The 21,490-nt window shown below is 50.4% G+C and overlaps 1 protein-coding gene across 5 annotated transcripts in view; it reads right to left on the bottom strand.

Annotated features, from left to right (window-relative positions):
• Positions 1-996: 996 nt before the first annotated feature.
• KMT5B (lysine methyltransferase 5B) overlaps positions 997-21,490 on the bottom strand; it is a 58,512-nt gene continuing 38,018 nt past the window's right edge. For 4 of the 5 annotated variants that reach the window (XM_058689890.1, XM_058689891.1, XM_058689888.1 and 1 more), the window contains 7 exons: positions 21,230-21,395; positions 20,735-20,844; positions 19,069-19,235; positions 18,755-18,774; positions 18,536-18,672; positions 12,082-12,278; positions 997-5,318 (listed from right to left, as the gene is read on the bottom strand). In XM_058689890.1, the coding sequence (XP_058545873.1) occupies positions 3,850-5,318; positions 12,082-12,278; positions 18,536-18,672; positions 18,755-18,774; positions 19,069-19,235; positions 20,735-20,844; positions 21,230-21,395 (2,266 nt within the window). In that variant the 3' untranslated portion in view covers positions 997-3,849. Of the gene's footprint in view, positions 5,319-12,081; positions 12,279-18,535; positions 18,673-18,754; positions 18,775-19,068; positions 19,236-20,734; positions 20,845-21,229; positions 21,396-21,490 lie in introns of those variants that run through there. The other variant, XM_058689893.1, reaches the window with a different exon arrangement.

A 21,490-nucleotide genomic window follows, 5' to 3' on the forward strand; every position in this document is an offset into this window, starting at 1 on the left:
GGTGCAAGCTGTGCCCGCAGCCCCACGACACCGGTGAGGGAGAAGCCGGAGGCCGTGTCACCCTCCCTCGCAGGCCAGGGCCACGCTTACCACACCCCCGAGGGTGCAGAACTCCACTTGGCCCTGCGGCCAGCACAGCGGGGCGCACGCCAGTGACAGGGCTGGCATTCGAGGAACAGAAATCACGCCAGGGCCCCGGGCAGAGTGCTGCACGCCGGCTGGCCGCCGGGCAGGGGAAGGGACCCGTTTCAGAGACGAAAGCCGAGAGCGGACCCCAGGCCCGAGCACCCGCCCCGCCTGCCTGGCTCGCGCTGGCACCCCCAGACTCGCGGGCACTACAGAGAGGTCGGGGCCACGCGGACGCCGCCTGGCTGCGCCGGCTCCAGCTCCCGGACTCGAGCCAGTGGGTCCCGCGTCCTCCTTCGACCAGGTTTTGCTACAGTAACTGGGAGAAGGGACCCAGGCCAGCTCTGCATGCCAGTCTTGTCCGGTTCAGCGAGGGGAGCGAGCGGGTCCTCGGGGAGCCGAGTCTTGGCTGGAGGGCCGTGTGGTCTGAAAGGAGCCTCCCCGCCGAGATGAGGAGCCCTTTCCCCTCGTTGTTATTATTATTGTTATTATTATCTGTTCCGAGGGAGAGCCCGCGACTGGGAGAGGGGGAGAGAGAGAGGGAGACAGAGAATCCCAAGCAGGCTCCCGCACGGCCAGCGCAGAGCCCGACGCGGGGCCCGAACCCACAAACGGCAAGGTCACGGGCTGGGCTCAAACCAAGAGTCGGACGCCCCACGGACGTGGCCTCCCAGGCGCCCCTCCCCTCATCTTTTACACTGAGGGGGCGTCAGAAGCAAACGGAGACCAGGGCTCAGAAAGACGCCACGCTCGCAGACGCTGAAAAGCTCGACCGTCTTTGCGTTTACAAATTCTACTTTACGTGGAAACCTTCCGGAGAAAGTCGCCCCTCGGACCTTCTCCGTTCAGATACAGCGAACACCGGCCACATTGTTTTAATTTCCGAATTTATTAAAATGATTAACCTCAATACTGCAAGTGCATGTACAAAATATTTGTAAAAAATGTCTTTAATGAAACGTTAAAGAACTTACCTCAAATGCTGAAAAAGTCCTTTTTTTTTCAATTCTTTCAGTACAAGGAATACATTGTATCTCAAAAGTATTACAACTCAGCAAAACAATTTAAGACAGTAATTTGAAAAACGATTGAAAATCGAAAACTTTACATGTATTTTTCTGATCGCTTCCTGATTCTCACACAACGCCAAAATCTGTTACGAATCATTGCATAAGCTCGAGCTAAAAGCCGTATTGGACGCAGCCCTCTTCCAAGTGGTCACCGGCGCGTGGCCCTGGCCAGGCCCCACAGTGAAGCTCTGAGCAGAGCCAGAGCGGCCCCGAGGCCCCGAACTTTAGAAACGGAAATGGGGTCTCCCCGGAGGGTGGCGGCCGCCACCGCTCAGACCCACGGGGAGGCGGGCCTCAGAAGACGAGGCCACCGTCAAGTTAAAGCAGACATAAATAAGTTACTAGAATGAAGCTGGAAAGCGGAGAAAGGCGGGAAACGGGGGACCTTGGGACTTCTTCCTTAAGATGGAAATTCCTGAAATGGCTGTTGCTGGTATTTCAAGAGGAGGTTTGGAGACTTAGTCTCCGAACCTCTTCGCAACGCTCCAAACTAAGGCGGGAGTGGCGGAGGCGGCCCACCGCTCTCTGGCACTTTCCAGACGCAGGGTCCGCGCCCGGCCGTCCTTACTGGCGCGGGCCGCACGCCTCTCCTACGAGGGACAGCGCGAGGCCGGGACGTGGTCCCTAACGCGCTCCGCGTGCCTGGGGACAGGCCTCGGGGGGCCGCCCCGCGGGGCGAGGTGAAGGACGACACGCGGTGCAGAGGGGGTGTGAGCGCGTGCAAGTGTGCACACGCGTCCGCGGGATACCTGAGGGGCTAACGTGCACACGACAGACGGGAACGAGACGATGTAAGACCACCAAGTAAGTCCTTAAAGAACGTGAGGAGAAACCAAATTCTAAGTTTCAAACGCTTTTATGAGTATTATTAACTTCTGCTTGGAACCCGTTAGCAGTCGTTTTCAGGAACTCAAATGACGTCCCCAGAACCTGGAGGCTGGTAGGAATCCACCAGAAACAACAGTAAGCATTGAGGTTTTCTCCACTGGACTTTTCGTTACGGGCAGATTCCTTTTAATATTTTAAGACATGGGCTACTTTTCTACAGACGCTACACAAATCCCCTAAATTGATTTTACTTCGGAACACGGTATTATCTGAAAATACATGTACACATTTCCCAGAAATAAAGAGACCCCCTGGCGTGAAACACCTGCTACAGACGCATATTCCCAAATGCTTTGTCCGATGGTTTGTAGAATAATCCACAGAAACGAAAGGTTGGTTTTGAACATAAAGTAGGAATCAAAAATTTGCTCATTAAGTTACTTAAAATTAATTTCTCTTCTCAAAGTGCTTCAAAAAAAAAAAAACAACAAATTAAATCTGACTCCTCTTTCTGTTTAACTGATAACAGAGTCAAAAAAAAATCTTTGATATTTTCATACATAAACTAACATAAGCTGAGAACGCTCACTGATGCAGTGCTTAAAACTATATATTTTATACTTTCCTATTTTATTGGCATGAATATTTCTAAACTTAAAAACCTTCCTGGTAAGTTCTTTTAATTTCTTACGACAAAAATTTCTCACAACACACAAATATTTACAACATATACATGGTTTTCGGTTCTTTACATTGAATTTTCAGAGACAAACGTCTTTATAGGTTTTACCACAGAACAAAAGCTGTGACTCATGTTTTTATTTCATAAACTATTATAAGTTAAAGTGAATAGAGTTTTTAATATTCCTTGTAGCATTTTACAAGTGCAACAGAAATCTTGAAGACCCAAATTAAGAGAGCTGTAGTTCATTAGATAAATGTTGCTCGTTGTCATCACATTGTTCACAGCAAAGTTTTGAAAAAATAAGCACCAATCATTCTTGCAAAGAACAATTTTATCTAAAAGGATTGAAAAGTGTTAAATACAAGGTCTTTAATTTACATGTCAAGCAATAAATACGCCGTATCGAAACCCAGCCCGCACACTGCCTACCCTCGTCCATACGCCGTACTGAAAAGTGAGCTGTACTTTTTATGTTTCTTTTTTCCCTTGTTTTTTACAGAAGCCAATTCGACTCCCAACCGATGGTCTGCTACTTTAACCAAGGCCACAGACAGCACACCCGGGCCCGCAAACAGTGTGAAACTGACAAAACTCCAAGGGGGAAACATCTAGCAAATAAATCAGAAAGCCAAAGATCATTGCTGGTGATATTAGCATATACTAGAAAACCTTAATATGCTGCTACTATGATTTGTTTTAAATTATTGTTTAGTCATATATTAAAGAGCCACTCGATGCTCTTGGTTAGAAAAAAAAAAAAAAAAGAAAAGAAAAGAAAAGAAAAGAAAGAAAGAAAGAAAGAAAGAAGAGAACCGTGTAGCCACATTATTGTTTTCAACGTCCCGTGTGGAAAGTTGCTATCACTGTACAATTTTGCTTGAGCCTTTATTTTACAACAGGGCTTTTACCTCTAACTCGGAATTGCACGTACGAAGGCTGTTTAAAAAGTACAATAAAAATGTGCACAAATCGGACCTCGGCAGAGTCAGTATGCTGTACACTTTCTACAGTACGAGGCCGAGAAGAGAGAAGGGGAAGTGCTGCCTCCACGAGGTCTCAGGTGAGCAGAAACCGACTGGAATTGTTGCTGATTCCTCTCAAGCAGGCTTCCCGGGCCAAGGGAAGACCGAGACCGAGAGCTTACGCGTTGAGCCTCAAAGACTGATCTTCTCTCCTCCGGGAGGAAATGTCAATGTCTATGGAGTCCTTCCCGACGATGAGCCGCAGGCGCTTGGCGGGAGGGAGGGGAATGAAGTCGTCCTCCTCGTAGTCCTCGTCCTCCTCTTCGCCCTCCGAGGAGGAGGGCTCGTCCGTGCTCTCCTCGTCGTACTGACTGTAGTCGTCCACCTCCATGCGGGACTCGAGCAGGGACAGCGGGTCGCTGCAGCACACCCCGTTCTCGCGGAGCCCCTCCGCGTACGGCCCCCTACCTTCCTCGTCCCGCTTCAGCTGGATCTTTAGTTTTGTGGAACTGCCGCCTGATCCTGAGTTGAACCCGTTATTGAGCTTTGCTACATAGAGATTGTTGTCGTTTTCGTGGTCTTTACTCAACTTGATGCTGATCTTCGAAGAATTCACTCCGTCGTTCTCTTGGTCGTTCGTCTTGCTGCTGCTGTCGTGCCGCCTGCGGAGAGTCAATTTGGGAATCCCGGAGTTATTTTCCAGGATCAACTGTGCGTCATACCGTGTGATTCGCCTCTTCTTTTTACTTTTCGCAGTTCTGAAGCCGTCTTTTGTCTTGAAGCTCTCGGACGTCACAAGGGAAGCGCCGCCGGGCGAGGGAGCCCAGTCCGGGTAGGTCCCGGCCGTGGCCTCCGAGCCACCGCCCTCGCCCTGCTCCGGGTGGGGCCCCAGCACCTCCGGCGCCACGCTGGCTTCCCCAGGGGAACCCTGGCCCGGAGCCGACTCCTCGGCTTTCGCCGACTGTTTCACAAGTTTCCCCTGTCGGGATTTCTTCTTGGACGCGCCGCTGTCGCTCCTCTGACACCTGGCCTCCCCCTTCTGTGCGCTTCCGGGGCCCAGATCTTCCTCCCGCGGCGCGGGCGCTGGCTGCTCCTGGCTGTCCGGGCCCGGTTCGGTCGAGCTGCTTTTGTAGCCGTCCGCCGCGTCCGCTTCCGGCTTGATGTCGGAAGCCTCCCTGGGATTCGCCCTCGTCCTCGCCGACCGCCGGGTGGGGTACGTGCCGGGGGCGCTGTCCCCGGGCGGCGGGGCGCCTCGCCCCGCGCTCGCTCTGTGCTCCCTGGCCGCGTGTCTGGTTAAGCACCCGCCAGCTGCTGTGGCTTGGACTGGTCCCTCTGGCTCCTTATCTTTTTTAATGGGTAAGTTTTTATACAGAACTACTTTGGGCTCTTTAAGTACTAAGTTTCCCATCTCGAGTTTTCTTGAAGCACTCTTTTGCTCCAGCCGTTTGCAATGATTTCTTAATTTTATCTTTGAAAGTAAAGGCTTTGCAGGCTTTTTCAGTTTCTTTGGTACCCTGGAATTATTTACATGAGTTAGCTTAGATGAGGTAGAGTTGGAAGAAGCTGGAATTCTTGACATAGATTGCCTTGTTAACGTTCTGCTCTGGCCGTTCTTTTTCACACCAACTGAAGATTTTCGGTTAGGAGCTGCAAATTTAAAAAAAAAAAAAAAAAAAAAAAAGGATGAAAAGCAGGCTTGGTAACGCAGGAGCGCTCAACACAACAATGCCCGACCCTGTCAGCTACGAAACGTTAGGCTTACACCGGCACGTGCCAGACGGTCGCGTTCGCTCTCTGCCAGGCACACGGGCACCCCCTCTCTGCTCCCCTTTTCCTCCCCGACTGCGGCCTCCGATTCATGGAGCATCTCTGCATTTCGCACAGCAAGGACCGGGATTTCACTCTGAGCTTGTCCACAATCTATCGTGATGCCTGTCCCAGCTAAGTACTTCTTCTCCAGAGTTTGAAGTAAGCTTAGAGAGAGAGCGGTTTTTCTTTCACAAATTCTTAACACCCTCATTCAAAACAGGTTTCTGAAATCCATTCCTCAGGAACTCAAAGCAAGCAGACCACTTGCTTTGTGATAGGGAATACAGAACGGAAATAGATTTCTAACAGACACATCCTATCACAATGGTTTCAAACAAGCAGGAGAGACCCTAAGCAGCACATATTGTGATTCCCGGCCGACACTGGCCCACAAAGAACCGCACCGCGCATTCTCCCTGCAACTCCGTGAGGACCAGCAGGCTTCCGAGGGCTGAAGAACTCACTCGGCCCCGTCCCTCCAGGGACTGCCCGCCGCCAACGATCAAACTCGGGAGGAAAGCAGCACGCTGCTAGCGAGGCTCTCGGGACCGAGGGAGATCCGATCCAACGTTCTCCAGACAAGGACACAAAGGCTGCGACGACCCTACTGGGAACGGCCACCCGCGGACCAACAGGAGAGTTGACCAGATTGTCAAAAGGCTTATGTGTGACTCGAGTTTAAGCTGCCCCCAGAGTTTCTTTCCGACCTTGCCACGGACCTCTGCTCATCTTTGTTCTTCTCTCCATTTACAGTTTGGATCTGTGTGTGCAGTGTTTTACACGAGTCAATTTCTCAGTTATTTGGTGCCCCCACCCCCCCCACCTGAAAACCTTTCCCCCCCTAACTACACTTTTCAGTCACTCACTACGGAGCCTGAGATGACCCAACTAACGATCCCCACTTCTCACCAGAGAACAGGGAGAGAGTAAAAACGACTGTGGGTAAACCCAGCACGCTGCCTCACGCTGCCGCCCACTACATGCCCAAGGGTTGCCAGGGCGACTGTCCTTCCTTCCACATGGCTGCACGAGTCACCATTAGTCTCTACTGAGACAGAAGAGCAAGGATGCATCACGAGCCATTTCCAAAAATATCAAACCACCGAGAACAGAAGGCTCTGTACTCGGGCCGGGTGTCTCATGAACTGCTCTGGGGCACCCAAACCAGCCGAGTTCCCAGTGAGGAGATCCTCTGGCGAGAACGAGAATGTGCTCATCCACGTGGGCCACCACCAAGGCAGCCACTCGGTTTTAGACTTGGTAGGAGGAGTGGTTTGGATGCCGTCCAGTCGGAGAACAACTGAGGTGCATGAACTGGAATTATGCAAGTAGCCAGAAGTTGTTTTTTTAAGCAGAAGGATACGCAGGGCATTCTTTTGTTACAGGATTTCTTTTACAAGACTTCCCACAAGGTAGACCGAGCAGACGTGCCTGTGGATGTAAAGGCGTGGGAGCGTCCGCCACTTGGCCGTCTCCGACGTGCCTCGAGTCCTCTGCTCGGCCCACGACTCCTCGAGGGCCATCCTATGACCAAGCTTAGCTGTTCTCGCCTGATTTTCCCTTTTTCTGGCCTGTTCTCACTCTGCACCGCAACAAGCCCTTCACGGTGCAAACGTGCACACCGCATGCTTGGCGGCAGTCCCCCGCAGTCTGGGTCTAGCCTGTCCCTCAGAAGAGGCAGCCTCGGTCGGCCTTGGAAAACCTGCTTGTGAAATCCAGCGAACACTTTTCAGCCCTTTCCCCCTCTGCTGTCTCCGCAGAATGTGACACTACTCACCGTTTTTCTTCCCGAAAACTCCCGTCCCGTTGGCTGCCCCCAACAGCACTCTCTCCTGGCCTTGCATCTGCCCCTTCAACCGGGCCCCTCAGGCCTCTGCTGTCCTAGACCCTCTGGAAACTACCCGCATTCGCCGGGTGGTAAGCACCCCCGCCCCACGGCTCTTACCACCGATGCCCTGGCAGCTCCCGAACCACTTTCTCTAGACTCTCTCCTAGATTACGGTTCCGGATCACCAAATACCCACTGGCATCCAGGTCTTTCCGTGAGGATGGGCTCCTCACAGTCAACATGCCCAAACTGAACTCACCATCAAGCTTCGCGGCTGCTTCCCCTTCTAAATTCTCCATCCCGCTCAGGTCACCACCACCATCCACCCAGCTGCTCAAGCAGACACCGGGAGGTCCTCCTGGACTTCTGCTTTCCCTTGCTCACCCCATCAGCTGCCACATCCCTCCTGCGGAGCCCACCCTCGCCGCGGCCCCGGGGCCATCTACCGCCCTCTGCTCACGATCCCTTGCCTGAGCTGTGGCGGCGGTCTCCTACCTTTTCTCGTCTCTCCCACTGCTTCCCGGACATTCCAGTCTCCACCGTGTGGCCAGAGTGGCCTTCCTAGTATGACACGTCACTTCTGGGCTTTAAACTCATCAGTGACCTAACGCCCCAAGAATAAGTCCAAAATTTCAAACAACGGTCACATCCCTCCTTCCCGCCTTCTACTCCAGCCGTGATGCACTTGGCTTACTGGAGTCCTGCAGTCACCCCCGGTGAACTCCCTCCGCTCTGAACCTGCTTCGCTTGGCCAACCGCTCGTGCCCTTTAAGACTCAGCTTGGGAAAGGCTTTGCTCGGGGGGCCTTTCCTGACTTTCTGTAGGTGGCAGGTCAACCTTGCCGTGTATTTTCAGAGCACCTGAGAGTCTCCTGGCTCTGGCTCTCATCTTAATCCACTAGACGTGTCTCCTTTTATGATGATTCTGAATCCACCCCTGCTTCCAACAGATTCTCTGCTTAGCTGGTGGCGGTGAACCACCCGACGGAGAGCGCTTTATCGTTTTTGTGTTCTCCACAGCACAAAATGGACCGTACGTGAGGCTACGTGTCACTTCAACACAGACATCTCACGTCCACGTTCACGTATGTGTCGGCCTGGTCTTTTGTTTTAAAAGCAGCATCTCATCCAAAGCCAAGCCGGAAGGGATGCTCACCAGGGCAAAGGGCAGAAAAGACACAGACAAGCTGGGCACGGGCGCCAAGGGCTCTTCCCTCTCCCGAGCGGGTCCACCCTGTCGTCGGAACAACGCAGGCCAACGGGAGCCCGTCCGGAGGGCTCGCACCGGCGGGCGTGAGCTACGCCCCCTGCAGCTGCCCCGCTCTCAGCGCCACGGGGGACTCTCTTGCCTGGAGGCGGGGACAAATCCCACATGCGGAAACCTAAGACAGTAATTTCAGGTGGAGACACACTTTCTCAGCAATTACTACATACCGGGTGCTGTGCAGAGTGGCCAAATTAGCGTGGCCTCAACCCTCATACACATTCTCTGCAGTAAGTGCCACCGCACCTACGTGAACAGCACACAGGGACAAGCGTGCACGAGACTGTCCACCCGGGAAGTGGAGGACACGGGATCTGGACCAAGGCCTGTGGCTCCGGACCCGCCGTTATCGGTGCGGCCTTTAGGCGCACCACAGAGTCACGGTGCCAGCCCCAACTCCCGGGGAGCGGTCGTCACAGCCATTCCGGGGGGGTCCTCCAAATCGTAAGGCAGCCCTGCATGGGCGTCAACAATTACAGCCAGACACAAGAATGGCAAGAGGACATCAGAGCCTTCCGCGCGCTCGGGCCGTGCCCTGTACTGGAAAAGCCCCCGAGACGAGCGCTACCAGCGTGAACCGAGGGCCATCCGCTGCCTGGCATCTTCAGCACTTGAAGATCCAGAAAACCCTCAGTGAGACTTTAAAGGCTTCCGTTCCGGTTTGTCAGGCATCCTCCAACCTTTGGAAGCACGGGCATCTTCCAACCTCACACGACCGACAGACTGGCACGGCTGCCCAGAACAGGGTGTCGGAAGGGCCTCCGAAGGAGCCCACAGGCTTAGCAGCAAAGAGCGTTCAGACCAGCAGCGATGTCCGTGCCAGCTGAGTTAGAGCGGGGCCCGGTCCACCATCTCTAGGACAGGTGCTCCGGAGTTAGGATAAGCTTATGGCACTGGCCTCGTCTTCTGGGCCTCACCCCAACTCGTGACAGGACTCACATCCCCTTTCACAGCACTGACTATGGGGGCGGGGGGGGGGGGGTGGCCTAGCCACGGAGGCACGAGAGGCCTAAAAAACCAGAATCTTCTAACAATGGCGTTATCATTCAGGCTTGTGGACCGAATTTTTGTGAAAGTGGATGTTGCTGTTTCCTGTCTCCAGACGCTAAAGCCAACAGTCAACTCGTGGCTCTCGAGACACCTTTCAAAAGAGAGTGCACAGAAGATTGTAATTTTTCTCCCGACTAGGCAGAAATGCTTCTTTAAAAAGAATACACAAGCTGTTCCAAGCAAGCAGTTCCGTGCCCCCTTTCTCAGCAGACTGCAGGAAAGACTGGCAGCCGCACATGGAGAGGGCCCCCTGGGTCCACACGCGGCAATTACACCCGCCTCCTCTGGGAGAGGCTCGGGCAGCTCGGGCTTTGCCGCCGGCTGGCATTTCAGAAAGTCTTTCTTTCGGGGGAGGGGGGGGGCGCGGGGCGGATGATGGTCGAGACACAAACACCAAAAGAAATACCATCTGAGAGAATACCGGGGGGGGGCTTGCAGGAATACTGCTGTGAATGTATCCTCGTGTGGGGTGGCCTCAGGGGTGACCGGTGCTAAGCCTCTGGCTCCTCCAGAGCACGGAGCCACGCCTGTCAACGCTAACACACGGCCCTCAAAGTCAGCTACCTCAACCTTCCAAGTACTCAAAACCATCGTTCTGCAGAAAGGGAATTTGAACCAAGTCAGCCCCCTCTGTAAGCAGTCACTGGAAAGTAACGCATTTCTACTCGGTAATGCTGGGACCACAGCTCAGAGGGCTTACTTGTTCGCTCTGAACTCGAGCCATGGCATTTCTAGCGATTTCTAGCGGGTTCTGCATAACTACCTGTGTATCCGTCGTATCCCTTACGCTAAGGCGTAAGCTCCCTGACGGAGGAGGGCCCAAGTCCCACACATCTCCGTATCTCTTCAACAACTAGCAGGCTTTTAAGAAGTATTTGGTTTACTAATAAATATTCCCTAGCCGGTCACATAGTCAGTACACTTCCAGACGCTGTCTATCTTACGCTCTTTTAGACTCTGTGGTGTACTGAGTTCAGTATGTATACAGTCGGCATAGAGCTAACGCCCCCCGTGTCACAGAGCCATTCGGTGTGGGCAGCGTGGTGGCCGTGGCCGCGCTCTGTAGTGTTTCATGCACTTATTTCTAAACCAGGCTTCACAAGTCTCCAGTTTCACCAAGGAACCAGACTCCAAAAACAAAACATTGGTTATGTTCCATTTATTGTTAGAACCAACAGTCAACAGTGAATGACGGGCTAACTGCTTGCTCTCTCTCTGTTCACCTGGGACAGTAAGGGCTGGAGTAGGAACGCATCACTGCTCTTCCACTACTGGGCTTACACCCGGCCCCCGGCCCCCGGCCCCCGGCCCCCGGCGGCAGGCAGGTGCAGGGTTCACGGCAGTGGCATTCACCATCGTGGGGGCTGCCGTCCCTTTGCTCCAGGGTTTTCTGCAGGGAAGGGGTGCAACTGTGCTGGGCTGAAAACATCCGAAGACAGGGAGAGGAGCCCAGAACAGCCAGACTTAAGAGGGCACGGAGGCGCGACCAAGTAGCCGGGGATACTCGGCGCACCGAAACGGGCGTCCCTAGGGATCACGGAGTCAAAACTTTGAGACTTTGTTCCTGTCAGAAACCAGCAGACTAACGAGCCTACAGCTTTAGTGGCAAGGAGAGGAAGCCGGTGTTACCAGAGGAAACCGGCAGCCACGAAACTGGTTCCAGGACTTCAAAGCTCCACAAACACGACGCGCTTCCTTTTTGCCCGGCTAGGCTTTCTTCGCTTTCTTTTCTTTATTCTCCATTCTCTCTTTTTCCAGTCTGCATATGGTCTTGCCCCCCTCGTACAACTGGCATCTTAAGGTTTGCTGCTTCTTCTCACCTCTCTCGCTGTTTTCGGTAGTGGCTAACACGTGTCCTAGTACAGCAACCTCCGAAACGCTCCTCTCTCCCAATTCTGAGTCTGGGAACTGGCGGTTTGGTGAATTGGTTCAGTTCGTTTTGAAAAGGGCAAGCAAGCAGTAAAAAGGTGGAGGCCTCGAGGCCAGAAGCTACGAACTGCCCAAGTTGGCGTCATGGGTGCTAACGGACCGGGGCTCGGCACGGGGACACGTGAGCGCCTCTACGCCTCTACCCAGTCCTCCGTCTTCCCGCAGGACCTAATGCCATCGTGACAGTCAAACTAACACCTTGAAAATGTGTCTCTCAAACACAGGACGACCCTGGAACACATGATGAAGAACGTAATATCCAGTTACCAGGTATTCAAGAAAAGCAGACAGTTCAGTCGAGGGCATAGGACTGAATCTGGAGGTGGGACACAGACTGCTTTTGTGCTCAGATCATGTCTAGAACCTTGCAGTGCTGCTGAAGCACACGAGTCCCAGGGTTTCTTTCAAGATTTAAAAGATCAAAACTACTGAAGTGAAGCACACTTTTAGAAAGATAATTGTGTGAAAATACTTAAAAAAAAGAAAAAAAGAAAAACGAAGATATATGCTTATCAAATCTCCCTTACTTACTTGCATTGTTTTTTTCCTGAGTGGTATCTGCATCAGTGTTAGAGCTGACAGATTGACTGTCTGAGTTTTTGCTGCTGTCACCTAACTTTTTAAGCCTATTTAAGCGTTTATCTGTCTCTCTGAGTCCGTATTTGCTATTGATAACAGGAGCAGGTGCAGGCAGTCCCGCTCTGGATTTAAAAGCACCGGTTCCCCGTCTGAAAGAGAAAACAGCACAGGTTAAACAGCGTACTGACAGTAAGTTCAGCTGCTGAGGGCTCAAGGCGACATCAAGTCAACAGTTGTGGTGCACTGATGAGGCCTCAGTCATCACTGGAAATGTACCCGGTCTAGGACTCGAGGAACAATTAAAACTGTATGTAAAATTAACACAAAAAACCCTCTAGACGTAAAGTAACAGATTGTTGGACTACTGTCAATTCATTACTAACTGCCCATGAGAAACCACCAGGCCCTGTAGAAGTCCACGCGTAGGTGAAAAGAACTAATTTGTCAGTTTCAAAACTGGTTAGTGCAATAGTCAGGTCTGCGTTGTGGCTTAAGTAACCCACCTGTTAATTAGATTCTAGCTCTGTTCTACACAATTCAACACTACAACACTGACATCAAGAATTAAGGGATCAGGGGTGCCTGGTTGAGCATCCGACTTCGGCTCAGGTCATGATCTCTCGGGTCGTGAGTTCGAGCCCCGTGTCGGGCTCTGTGCTGAGAGGTCAGAGCCTGGAGCCTGCTTTGGATTCTGTGTCCCACCCCCCTCTCTCCGCCCCACCCCTGCTTGTGCTCTGTCTCTGTCTTTCAAAATTGAACATAAAAAAAAAAAAAAAAAAAATTAAGGGATTAAAAAAAGAAACCAGAGAATTTCCATAAGTTAAGCCATTACTTAAGAATTCAACATTAGATACAAAGAAACCTTAACTGGCATCCCGTATAAGGTGGCTACACTGTATCAGTGAAAATCTGACTTGTGGGACAATAAAAACTGTTTAATTTCTTTCAAGTTATTGAGATAACCACAATTAACAAAATATGACTAAATACAAGACGTCAGAAACTTGCTTTCACCACGGGGCAAGAATGATCTGTAGTCCACTCTAATAATAATTTATGTTTTTATGTAAGTTCTTCTGAAGTGAAGGTGCTCGCAGAGGCTCTGATCATTCTCAATTAGCCTAGCTTTGCAGACGTTAACTGGACTCAGTGTGTAATGGTACATTTCTACTCAGCTCTATTCAGAAGAATAAATTAATGAGGTTACAAAAAAACGCTACGCATCACATGCAAAAAATGAGAAATTCGTTTGGGCCGAAAACTGCCTTCCCGGAGTTGCCTCACTGCCTGCCCTCAGCTTGTTGAAGAAAAGCCGTATAACCAACTCGGTTTTTGAACTCGCCGCACAACTGTGGGCACCCTCCAGCCTGGGAGAGATGCTGGCGCCTACAGGGTCCCTCCCTGCCGTCCTACGTCTCATCGCCAGGGCGCACACACCTAAACCTACTGCCAAAACGACTTCCGGCAAGCAAGGTAAGCATTCTTGCTTGTTTCACCTTTCTAGAACATATCTGGGATTCCATTTTCATTAACACTTCTGCGAAAATCACAAGCTTATCGTGTGGCTGCCTCAGTGCTGTTTTTGGAAGGTGCATGAGAAATTGCGCTAAAACCTGTAGGTGATCGTCGCCAAGCCAGGCAAGCAGTTCCCCTCCACTCCACGCTTAAGTATGTGCAGAACGGAAAATAGGAAATGTCAAAGGCGATTTCATTTCATAGGGATTAAGGGAGTAATGCATTATTTTCAGACATTTCATGCCTTTCCCCCACAACTTGTAACATTTTTGGTTCCTTCCTAGAAAAATGGACCATATTGAAAGTACACTTCACCACAAATGAACACGGTGCAATTATTTTGTCTGGAAATCAGAGAGTCGTTTTTGTTGTTTGTTTTCTGTTTTCGTTACAACTCTACCACTCCCCTGCTACTTCCCTGACGTTTTCTTCCTAAGGAAGAAAGACCTGCTCCTGCTGCCGTGACCAGCAGGATGATGCTAGGACCTAAATCCACGAAGCACAAGTTGACAGCCAGCCAGCCCGCAGCCCCAGAGCCCCGAGGCACCGGTGGGGGGCCATCTGCCAGTGCGCTATCCTCCGCCACGGTCTTGCCCGCCGGTTTACACCGCTGGATCTTTTTAAGCAAACAAAACCAAACAGGAGCACACCGTCCATCTTCCTCGGCAGTCGGCTCTGCCGTTACACAACGGACGGATAAATCTCCACGGAACGTGTGTTCTGAAGAGTGTACTTTTTCCACTGAAGAAACAATCCGTGATGGATTCGATCACTCCTCACTGCTGGTTCCTGGAACTTGCAGGGCGTCTTTGGGTTTGCTGGCCACCACGGACACGAACTGCTACACTGCTCTGAAAGCAAATCCTTACTAACTACCGCTACTTCCACAGGCTAGGTTCTTCCTCCCGGGACCGACGGCCAGCTAAAAGGGCGCGCTTATTGGCAACAACCATGGCCAGACAATTCACGTCACGCCTGCTAACAGTGTACGAGGGCCCGTTTCTCCACATCCTCACCAGCACTGTAAGGTACAACTCGGAAATTCCGCTGCTCTGACCGTGACAATGAATCCCTGGTTCCTGTCTCCATCGTCTGCTTTACGGCCCTAGTTTCCTGTGTGGCATCCTCCTTACCCTGCCCTCCTCTCGGAGTCTGTCTCTTCCTTGTGAGCTTCTAGGTGCTTTTTATTATTAGGATTGCTAACGCTTTGCCAGATGGGTGCCGTTGCCTCTCTGGTTCATCATTTGACTTCGATTTTGACCAAACGTGTTCGTGTTCACCATTTCTTGTCTTCTTTGACATACAACGTTTCCACTACTCTAACATTAGACAGAAAGCCTCCTCGATTTTTTCTAGTCATTTTGCACTGTATTTTAAAATTTAAATCTTTAGGGGCGCCTGGGTGGCGCAGTCGGTTAAGCGTCCGACTTCAGCCAGGTCACGATCTCGCGATCCGTGAGTTCGAGCCCCGCGTCGGGCTCTGGGCCGATGGCTCGGAGCCTGGAGCCTGTTTCCGATTCTGTGTCTCCCTCTCTCTGTGCCCCTCCCCCGTTCATGCTCTGTCTCTCTCTGTCCCAAAAATAAATAAAAAACGTTGAAAAAAAAATAAATAAATAAAATTTAAATCTTTAATCCACCTTGAATTTGGCTTCTCTTCCAGATGCATAATGAATCATACTAACATCATTTGTGACAGAAATCGTTTCTCCACATGCGATGTTAAGATCTCATACACACTTTACTCTATCTCAGGCCTCCATTCATATCCCATCACCCATTTGTCCATTTCCGGGCCACTATCGAGTGTCGGTCACAACTGTTTCCTCCTAACTTTCGGTATGTGTTAAAACAAATCTCAAGCTACGCTTCAGACATTTTTTCTTAACTTCATCAGATGTATTTTCATATAAGCTTAAAAATAATCTAATCCTTCCTATTTTGGGGTCATTCGTTAGACTTGACTCCTCAAGTGTTCTCCCGGAAAACTAGCAGTACCTAAGAATGCAGAACAATCACTATCGTGTCAGGATGGTCAGAGCTGCAGACACGCATCAAACGCATCCAGGAGATTCGACCCATCGTCTCGGAACCTCCGCAAACCTTCTGCTCACCGTTTCTTCACAGAGCCGGCTCTGTGACGTCCTGTGGCTCCTGGCAGAGCACGTGCGTGCGTCCTCACGGCCGGCACCGTGCCAGCCTGGTTCGCCCTGCACGCACGAGCCCTACCAGGAGTGAGCTCCTCAGCTGATGCCTGAGAGAGAGCTGAGGGAGTCCTCTTGACCAGTCTCACCCTCCTCGGTGTTCCTGAGAACTCCCCAGAAGAGCTGCAATCAACTCTAAATCAGCTGCTCAAACAGTCCGAAGGTGGCTATGGCCGCTTAATGTCAAGCCTGTCCTTAAAAAAGGATCTGCTCGTGTGTCTATTCCTCATACTAATAACCCTGTGGAGTAGGCAGGATCACCCCCACCTGACCAGTAAGAAGAAACTGAGGCTCACAGAGGAGAACTAATCTGCCTGAGGAACAGGATGATACATGAAATGCTCGACTAGTCACACAGCTGTCTCAGGCTTGGTCCGGAATCCCGAGGAGGTGGTTACCCTTCTCAGGACAGCCTCCAAAAGCTTACTTAGCATACTGTATGTCCATTCATTCATCTGTTCATTCATTCTCCAGGGACCTACTATGTGCCAAGTGGTGTCGGGTGCTGGGAATGAGCGGAAAAGGTAAAAGCCTGCATGGAGCTTATATTTTAAAGGGCAAGTAACCAGAAACCACAAAATAATTTTATAGATAAGGCCTGAGCGTTAACTGTGTGTTCTACACACATCACGTGAAGTAACCAACGTAATTCTCACAGCGACCCCGTGAGACCGCTGCTGACCTTCTCTCCGTTTTACGGATGGGTAATTCAGGCACAAAAAGCAGGTTAAACTGTCCCAAGATCACATAGCTAATGACGTGCAGTCACAGGATTTCAACTCCGGGAGGCTCCAGACCTCAGGCACTTGACCGCTACCCTATGTTGTCTCGAGATAACGAGTCTGAAGCATTGCTCAAGTACAATTAAATTATTTTGTGGATTAAAGGTCTTTTTCTGCACTGGTCTAAGATTGAACCAATGTTCAAACCATTTTTTACGTAGAAAATGAAGGATTTTTTTTGCTGCCCCTCCCAAAAGGGGGGGCAAAACCTCAGCAGCATCAGGAACAGGTTTCCTGCCGTTCCTTATGGCGAGGACCCCGACGATGGGAGAGAAATAGCTGGGGCAGCACAGGACTCCAGGCTTCTGCTCTCGCCTGACAGAGGGGGACACTTCCCACTACTTGGAAAGAAGGGAAGCGGGACCTCTGGGGCGTTCACAGTCCCTCCGCAGGCTGGCCAGCGGCTGGGTGACTTCAGCTGGAGCCGCAGTGCTACTGGACAGCCCTCCCCCCACCTGCAAGAGCGGCACGAAGTGGCAAGAACGAGGGCCAAGGCTCGGCTGCCCCGGGCTCAGACGCTTCGGTTTCTGTACTCACAGTGTGGACGTGCTTCTATTTACTCCCTCTCTCACAGATGGCTGTGCAGACTGAATGAGTCAGGGTTAGCAAAGTGCCCAGCTCAGTACAAGACGAGAAAAATGAGCTCGGGGCGCATGGGCGGCTCAGTGAGTTAGAAGGCCAGCTCTTGGTTTCGCCTTGGGTCATGATCTTACAGTTTGTGAGTTCGAGCCCCACCCTGAGCTCTGAGCTGATGGTGGAGAGCCCACCTGGGTTTCTCTCTCCCATTCTCTCTCTGCCCCTCTCCCTCTAATGCTCGTGCTCCCTCTCTCAAAATAAACAAACTTAAAAAAAGAAAAATGAGTTCAACAAGTCCAGGTTGGCTCCCCTGGGTGACCCATGCAAGTCTGCACTGCCTGGGAACAGAAGCTTTCCTGCAGGACTAGCAAGACAAGGGTGTGACGTCGCCTCCACGAGCTCCTGGGTGCAGAAATCACTCCAATGAGTAGTGTGAGCTAGCAGTCTGGCTAAGTCAGATTTGGGGGATTTCTACAAGGACTCCAGAATCTTGATGGGTCACAAGAGGAGCTTCCTTATTCAGAGACAGAATTTAGGAATCTTGAAGAGTACGTGCATCAAAACGTAGAAATTCCTGTGGTGAGGACAGCATGATGTACAGAGATGCTGAATCCCTGAGCTGTACAGCTGAAACTGATGTAACCTTGTGTGTCAACTATGTTCAAATAAAAAAAAAAAAAAATCCCGGGCCACCTGGGTGGCTCAGCAGGCCAAGCATCTGACCCTCGGTGTTGGCTCAGGTCACTGTCTAGTGGTTTGAGATCGAGCCCCGTGTTGGGCTCTGCCCTGTCAGTGCAGAGCCTGCTTGGGTTTCTCTCTCCCTCTCTCTCTGCCCCTCCCTCACATGCATGCACTCTCTCTCAAAAATAAACTTAAAAAAAAAAAAAAAAAAAATCCAGAAGCCACAGCTTGGTAATACACAGGACAACTTCAGTGTTTTCACATGATTATCGGAAGTGAATGTCACTTGCCATTTTTTGGGCAACCCCACTCTGGCACTGTGGGTGTCTGTGTGCACACGCGCGGATATGCACGTGTACACACGTGTACGGTATTTCCCGTCCTCTCTTTAGGCACGCTGGGACTCTGATCTACTCAGAAGCAGCAGCTGGTGATAAGAAAACTCTAAAGGCTCAGGTGCCACGGCCCCCAAAGAGCTCTGTATCCCCCGACTGTTTATGCACATTTTATCGGACCAAAGCTACAGAACATAAGAGATTACCCCCCGCCCCACCGCGTCTAAAAGAGAAGGAAGCAATGTTAGTTGGTGCCCATAATAATCATCAGGCGGTTAAAAGAACACACAAGCTGGACATTTTGCTTGACGCATACCTTTCGCAAGTATAACACTCGCAGAACTCGTTATTTTCTCCAAAGAACCCGTCTCCGTAATAACAAGAAATCTCTTCTCCAGGTTCAATGTCTCTCAGAGCCTTCACACACGCCGTATCTCGACCAGTTGACACAAACTGAAATACAATGAACTCATTAAGAAACTCATACCTGCAGCAGAAACAAAATACTTGCAGTAAAAAAAAAGTTTATGCTCACCTTACAGTTAGGTCTGCAATCTGAAAAATGTCCAAAAGATAAAGTCAATTAACTGTAGATAAGATCTGAAACACGAACAATTACAGAAATCTGAAATAAGCTTTCCACATCATTTCACAACTTTTGATAGAAGTTTAGGTCTCAGGTTAAGCGACAGGATTGTTTGTTTAATACGCTGGTGGGGAAAAATAAGGAAGTCCTATTTCCAGCCTCCTCTACAGGGAGACGAGGTTCCACGCAGTCTGACAAGGTCATTGCTGCGTCTTAGCAGTTCTGCCCGCCACTCGCACGGCCACCCGAGGAGCGCAGCTTACCGTGGTTTATAAAGGCGGCGGGACCAAGCCAGAGCTGGGCACAGTTTTTCCTTGTGGAATACATGACACTGAAGTCGTTTTCTCCATGTCTAAGCAGCATGTTCTCCTCAATTTCTGAAAGTTCGGCAATACAACCCACCAGTAATTCTATTTTGTCATTTCGTTTCCTATTTAAAATATGTCATGTTAAAAATTACTAGTAATTATAAATAACAAGGCTTCTTTTAATAAAATAAGCCTGTCCAATAAATACCGGGAATCCAGAAGACCTAGCTGTGTGCATCTTGGCTGACCCCCCGGGACCTTCACTGGGCTACACTCTCCTCCTCCCTGGACGCCCGACGGCCTCGGGCCACAGCCGCCCTACAGCTGCCTTAGCCCTACGAGAGACCGGGAGGTGCTCCAGGCCAGAAGCCGTGCTACCTCCGAGTCCCCTACGGTCCCTAGTACAGTGTGTTGCAGGCAGGGAGGACTGAAATATCTGCTACAGCGAATGCAACTTGCTGAGAGTGGACGGAGGAGACAGAGACAAGCAGTAGTAGTAAAGGTCACGGGGACCCGGAATGAGGACACCACCCTCTCGAACAGCGCTATCCAAGGAAAACGTAACGGAAGCCAAACGCGGGGTCTGCAGTGTTCTAGTAATGACAACCAGAAAGTAAAGAAAAAACAAGTGAAATTACTTTTAGTAATGTCTTTGAACCCGAGAGGCCCCCGCTACTATTTCAGCAGGTAATCAGTAGAAGAAACATTAACGGGGAACACAGTTTACCATAAAACTTGGCGCGTAAATCACATTTACGGTACTTCTCACTACAGACTAGCCACCGTTCAAGGGCCCAAGAGGCACAAGTGGCTGGTGGCTGCTGTGGTGGACGGTGCGGCTCTAGACCACAAGACCAGAAAGCTACACGTCCACGGACAGCACCGGGAGCTGGGGGAGTGGATCAGCGGACTCAATACACTACAACGTGCGCTCGCGCACGCGCACCTGTCCAAACTGACGGTGCTCGCGCACGCACACGCGCACCCACCCGAGAGGCCTGGGTATACTGCTCTTTGCCCATTCCATTTTCAGGTACCTGATCCTAACGTTTTTGTTATAAAAAATACGTGAGGACAGCTTATAAGAAGGGCAACATGTTCCTTCTTCTGGGAGGTGAGGTAGGAACGGGCATTAGAGGAAAAAAAACGATCACACATTCTCTCATGAATGGCTTTTACCCTTCCTAGCTGGCCTCAACTTTACTACCCTTAAGTTGGCACATACATGTACACGTATATACTTAAGCAGGCAATTCGGCAGGACATTTCCACCTGTGAAGTTCCTAGGATCGTTAAGACTTCACACCCAACCTTTCTCTAGGCCAGCAGGACACGGAGGGCCTAGAGCAGGCCTTCCGGGACACGGAAGCCAGGTTCTCCAGCCCCGGCACCTGGACTCCTTCGGCAGCCTCACCACCGAGCAGCATTCCGACTCGGTCAAAGTGCGCGGGCCGAGAGACGGGATCTGGTTCAACTCAGATTTCTAATTCCACTGTCCTGACCCAGGTCACTGGGCCAAGGCTCTGGCTTCACTCCTTCCCACAACTTTCTTAGCAACGGTAACTTAAGAGAGAACTTTAACTGACAGGATATTACGGGTTTATACTAGTGTAATAGTTACCACTCTTTTGTTGCAACTATTTTGGCTCCATTTTGTTCTGATGAGTATCTATTACAGGGCAGTATTTCAAATCCACTGTCAGTTGCAAACATTCGCAAGTAAATAAATACCTAAAACAGAAGAAAATAATGGTATTTGTATTAAATTGTTTATCCCGTTAGACTTATTCAGAATCACAAAAGCAAATCATCACCGAAATGTGAAACATTTAGGATCATTAAGTAACAAACTCTGTGATTTTACAATTTCACGTATCTGAGCACCTGACGGCTTGGCCCTGTTCCTCTGAAAGTTCATGGAGAATTTCACTTCCGGATGACCAAGCTGTCTCTTTGGAGAGTTATACAAATGATCTTATGTGTTATTAGATCTTCACATTGATCAGCTTTATGAAAAACTGACTTAAAAGTTTCAGTGTTCACTAAAATTTAAGTTTTAGTTTACTCTACTCTTATCCACACAGATAAATAGTAGTAATCTTATCAATAAACCTACATGTTCCTTGAATAATTTCTCCTGCATTTTGTTCTTGTTGAGAAAATAGTGCCGTGCCCATTCGCCTGAAGTCAAACATTTGAAGGCTTTCTCCAAGTGTTCATCTTTCTTAAAACGTTCAATGACTTCCTTTAGTTCTTCTTGCCTTCCCTTAATAGGCCGAAATCTGAACGAAATCAAAACATTCGCTTTAGTTAACTGCCATCCCCGGGCCACTGTAGAGAAATCGTGAGGCAAGAAATAACCTGAAAACAGCCAGAC

Source organism: Neofelis nebulosa, chromosome 10, assembly GCF_028018385.1.
Source record: "Neofelis nebulosa isolate mNeoNeb1 chromosome 10, mNeoNeb1.pri, whole genome shotgun sequence".
Lineage (NCBI taxonomy): Eukaryota > Metazoa > Chordata > Mammalia > Carnivora > Felidae > Neofelis > Neofelis nebulosa.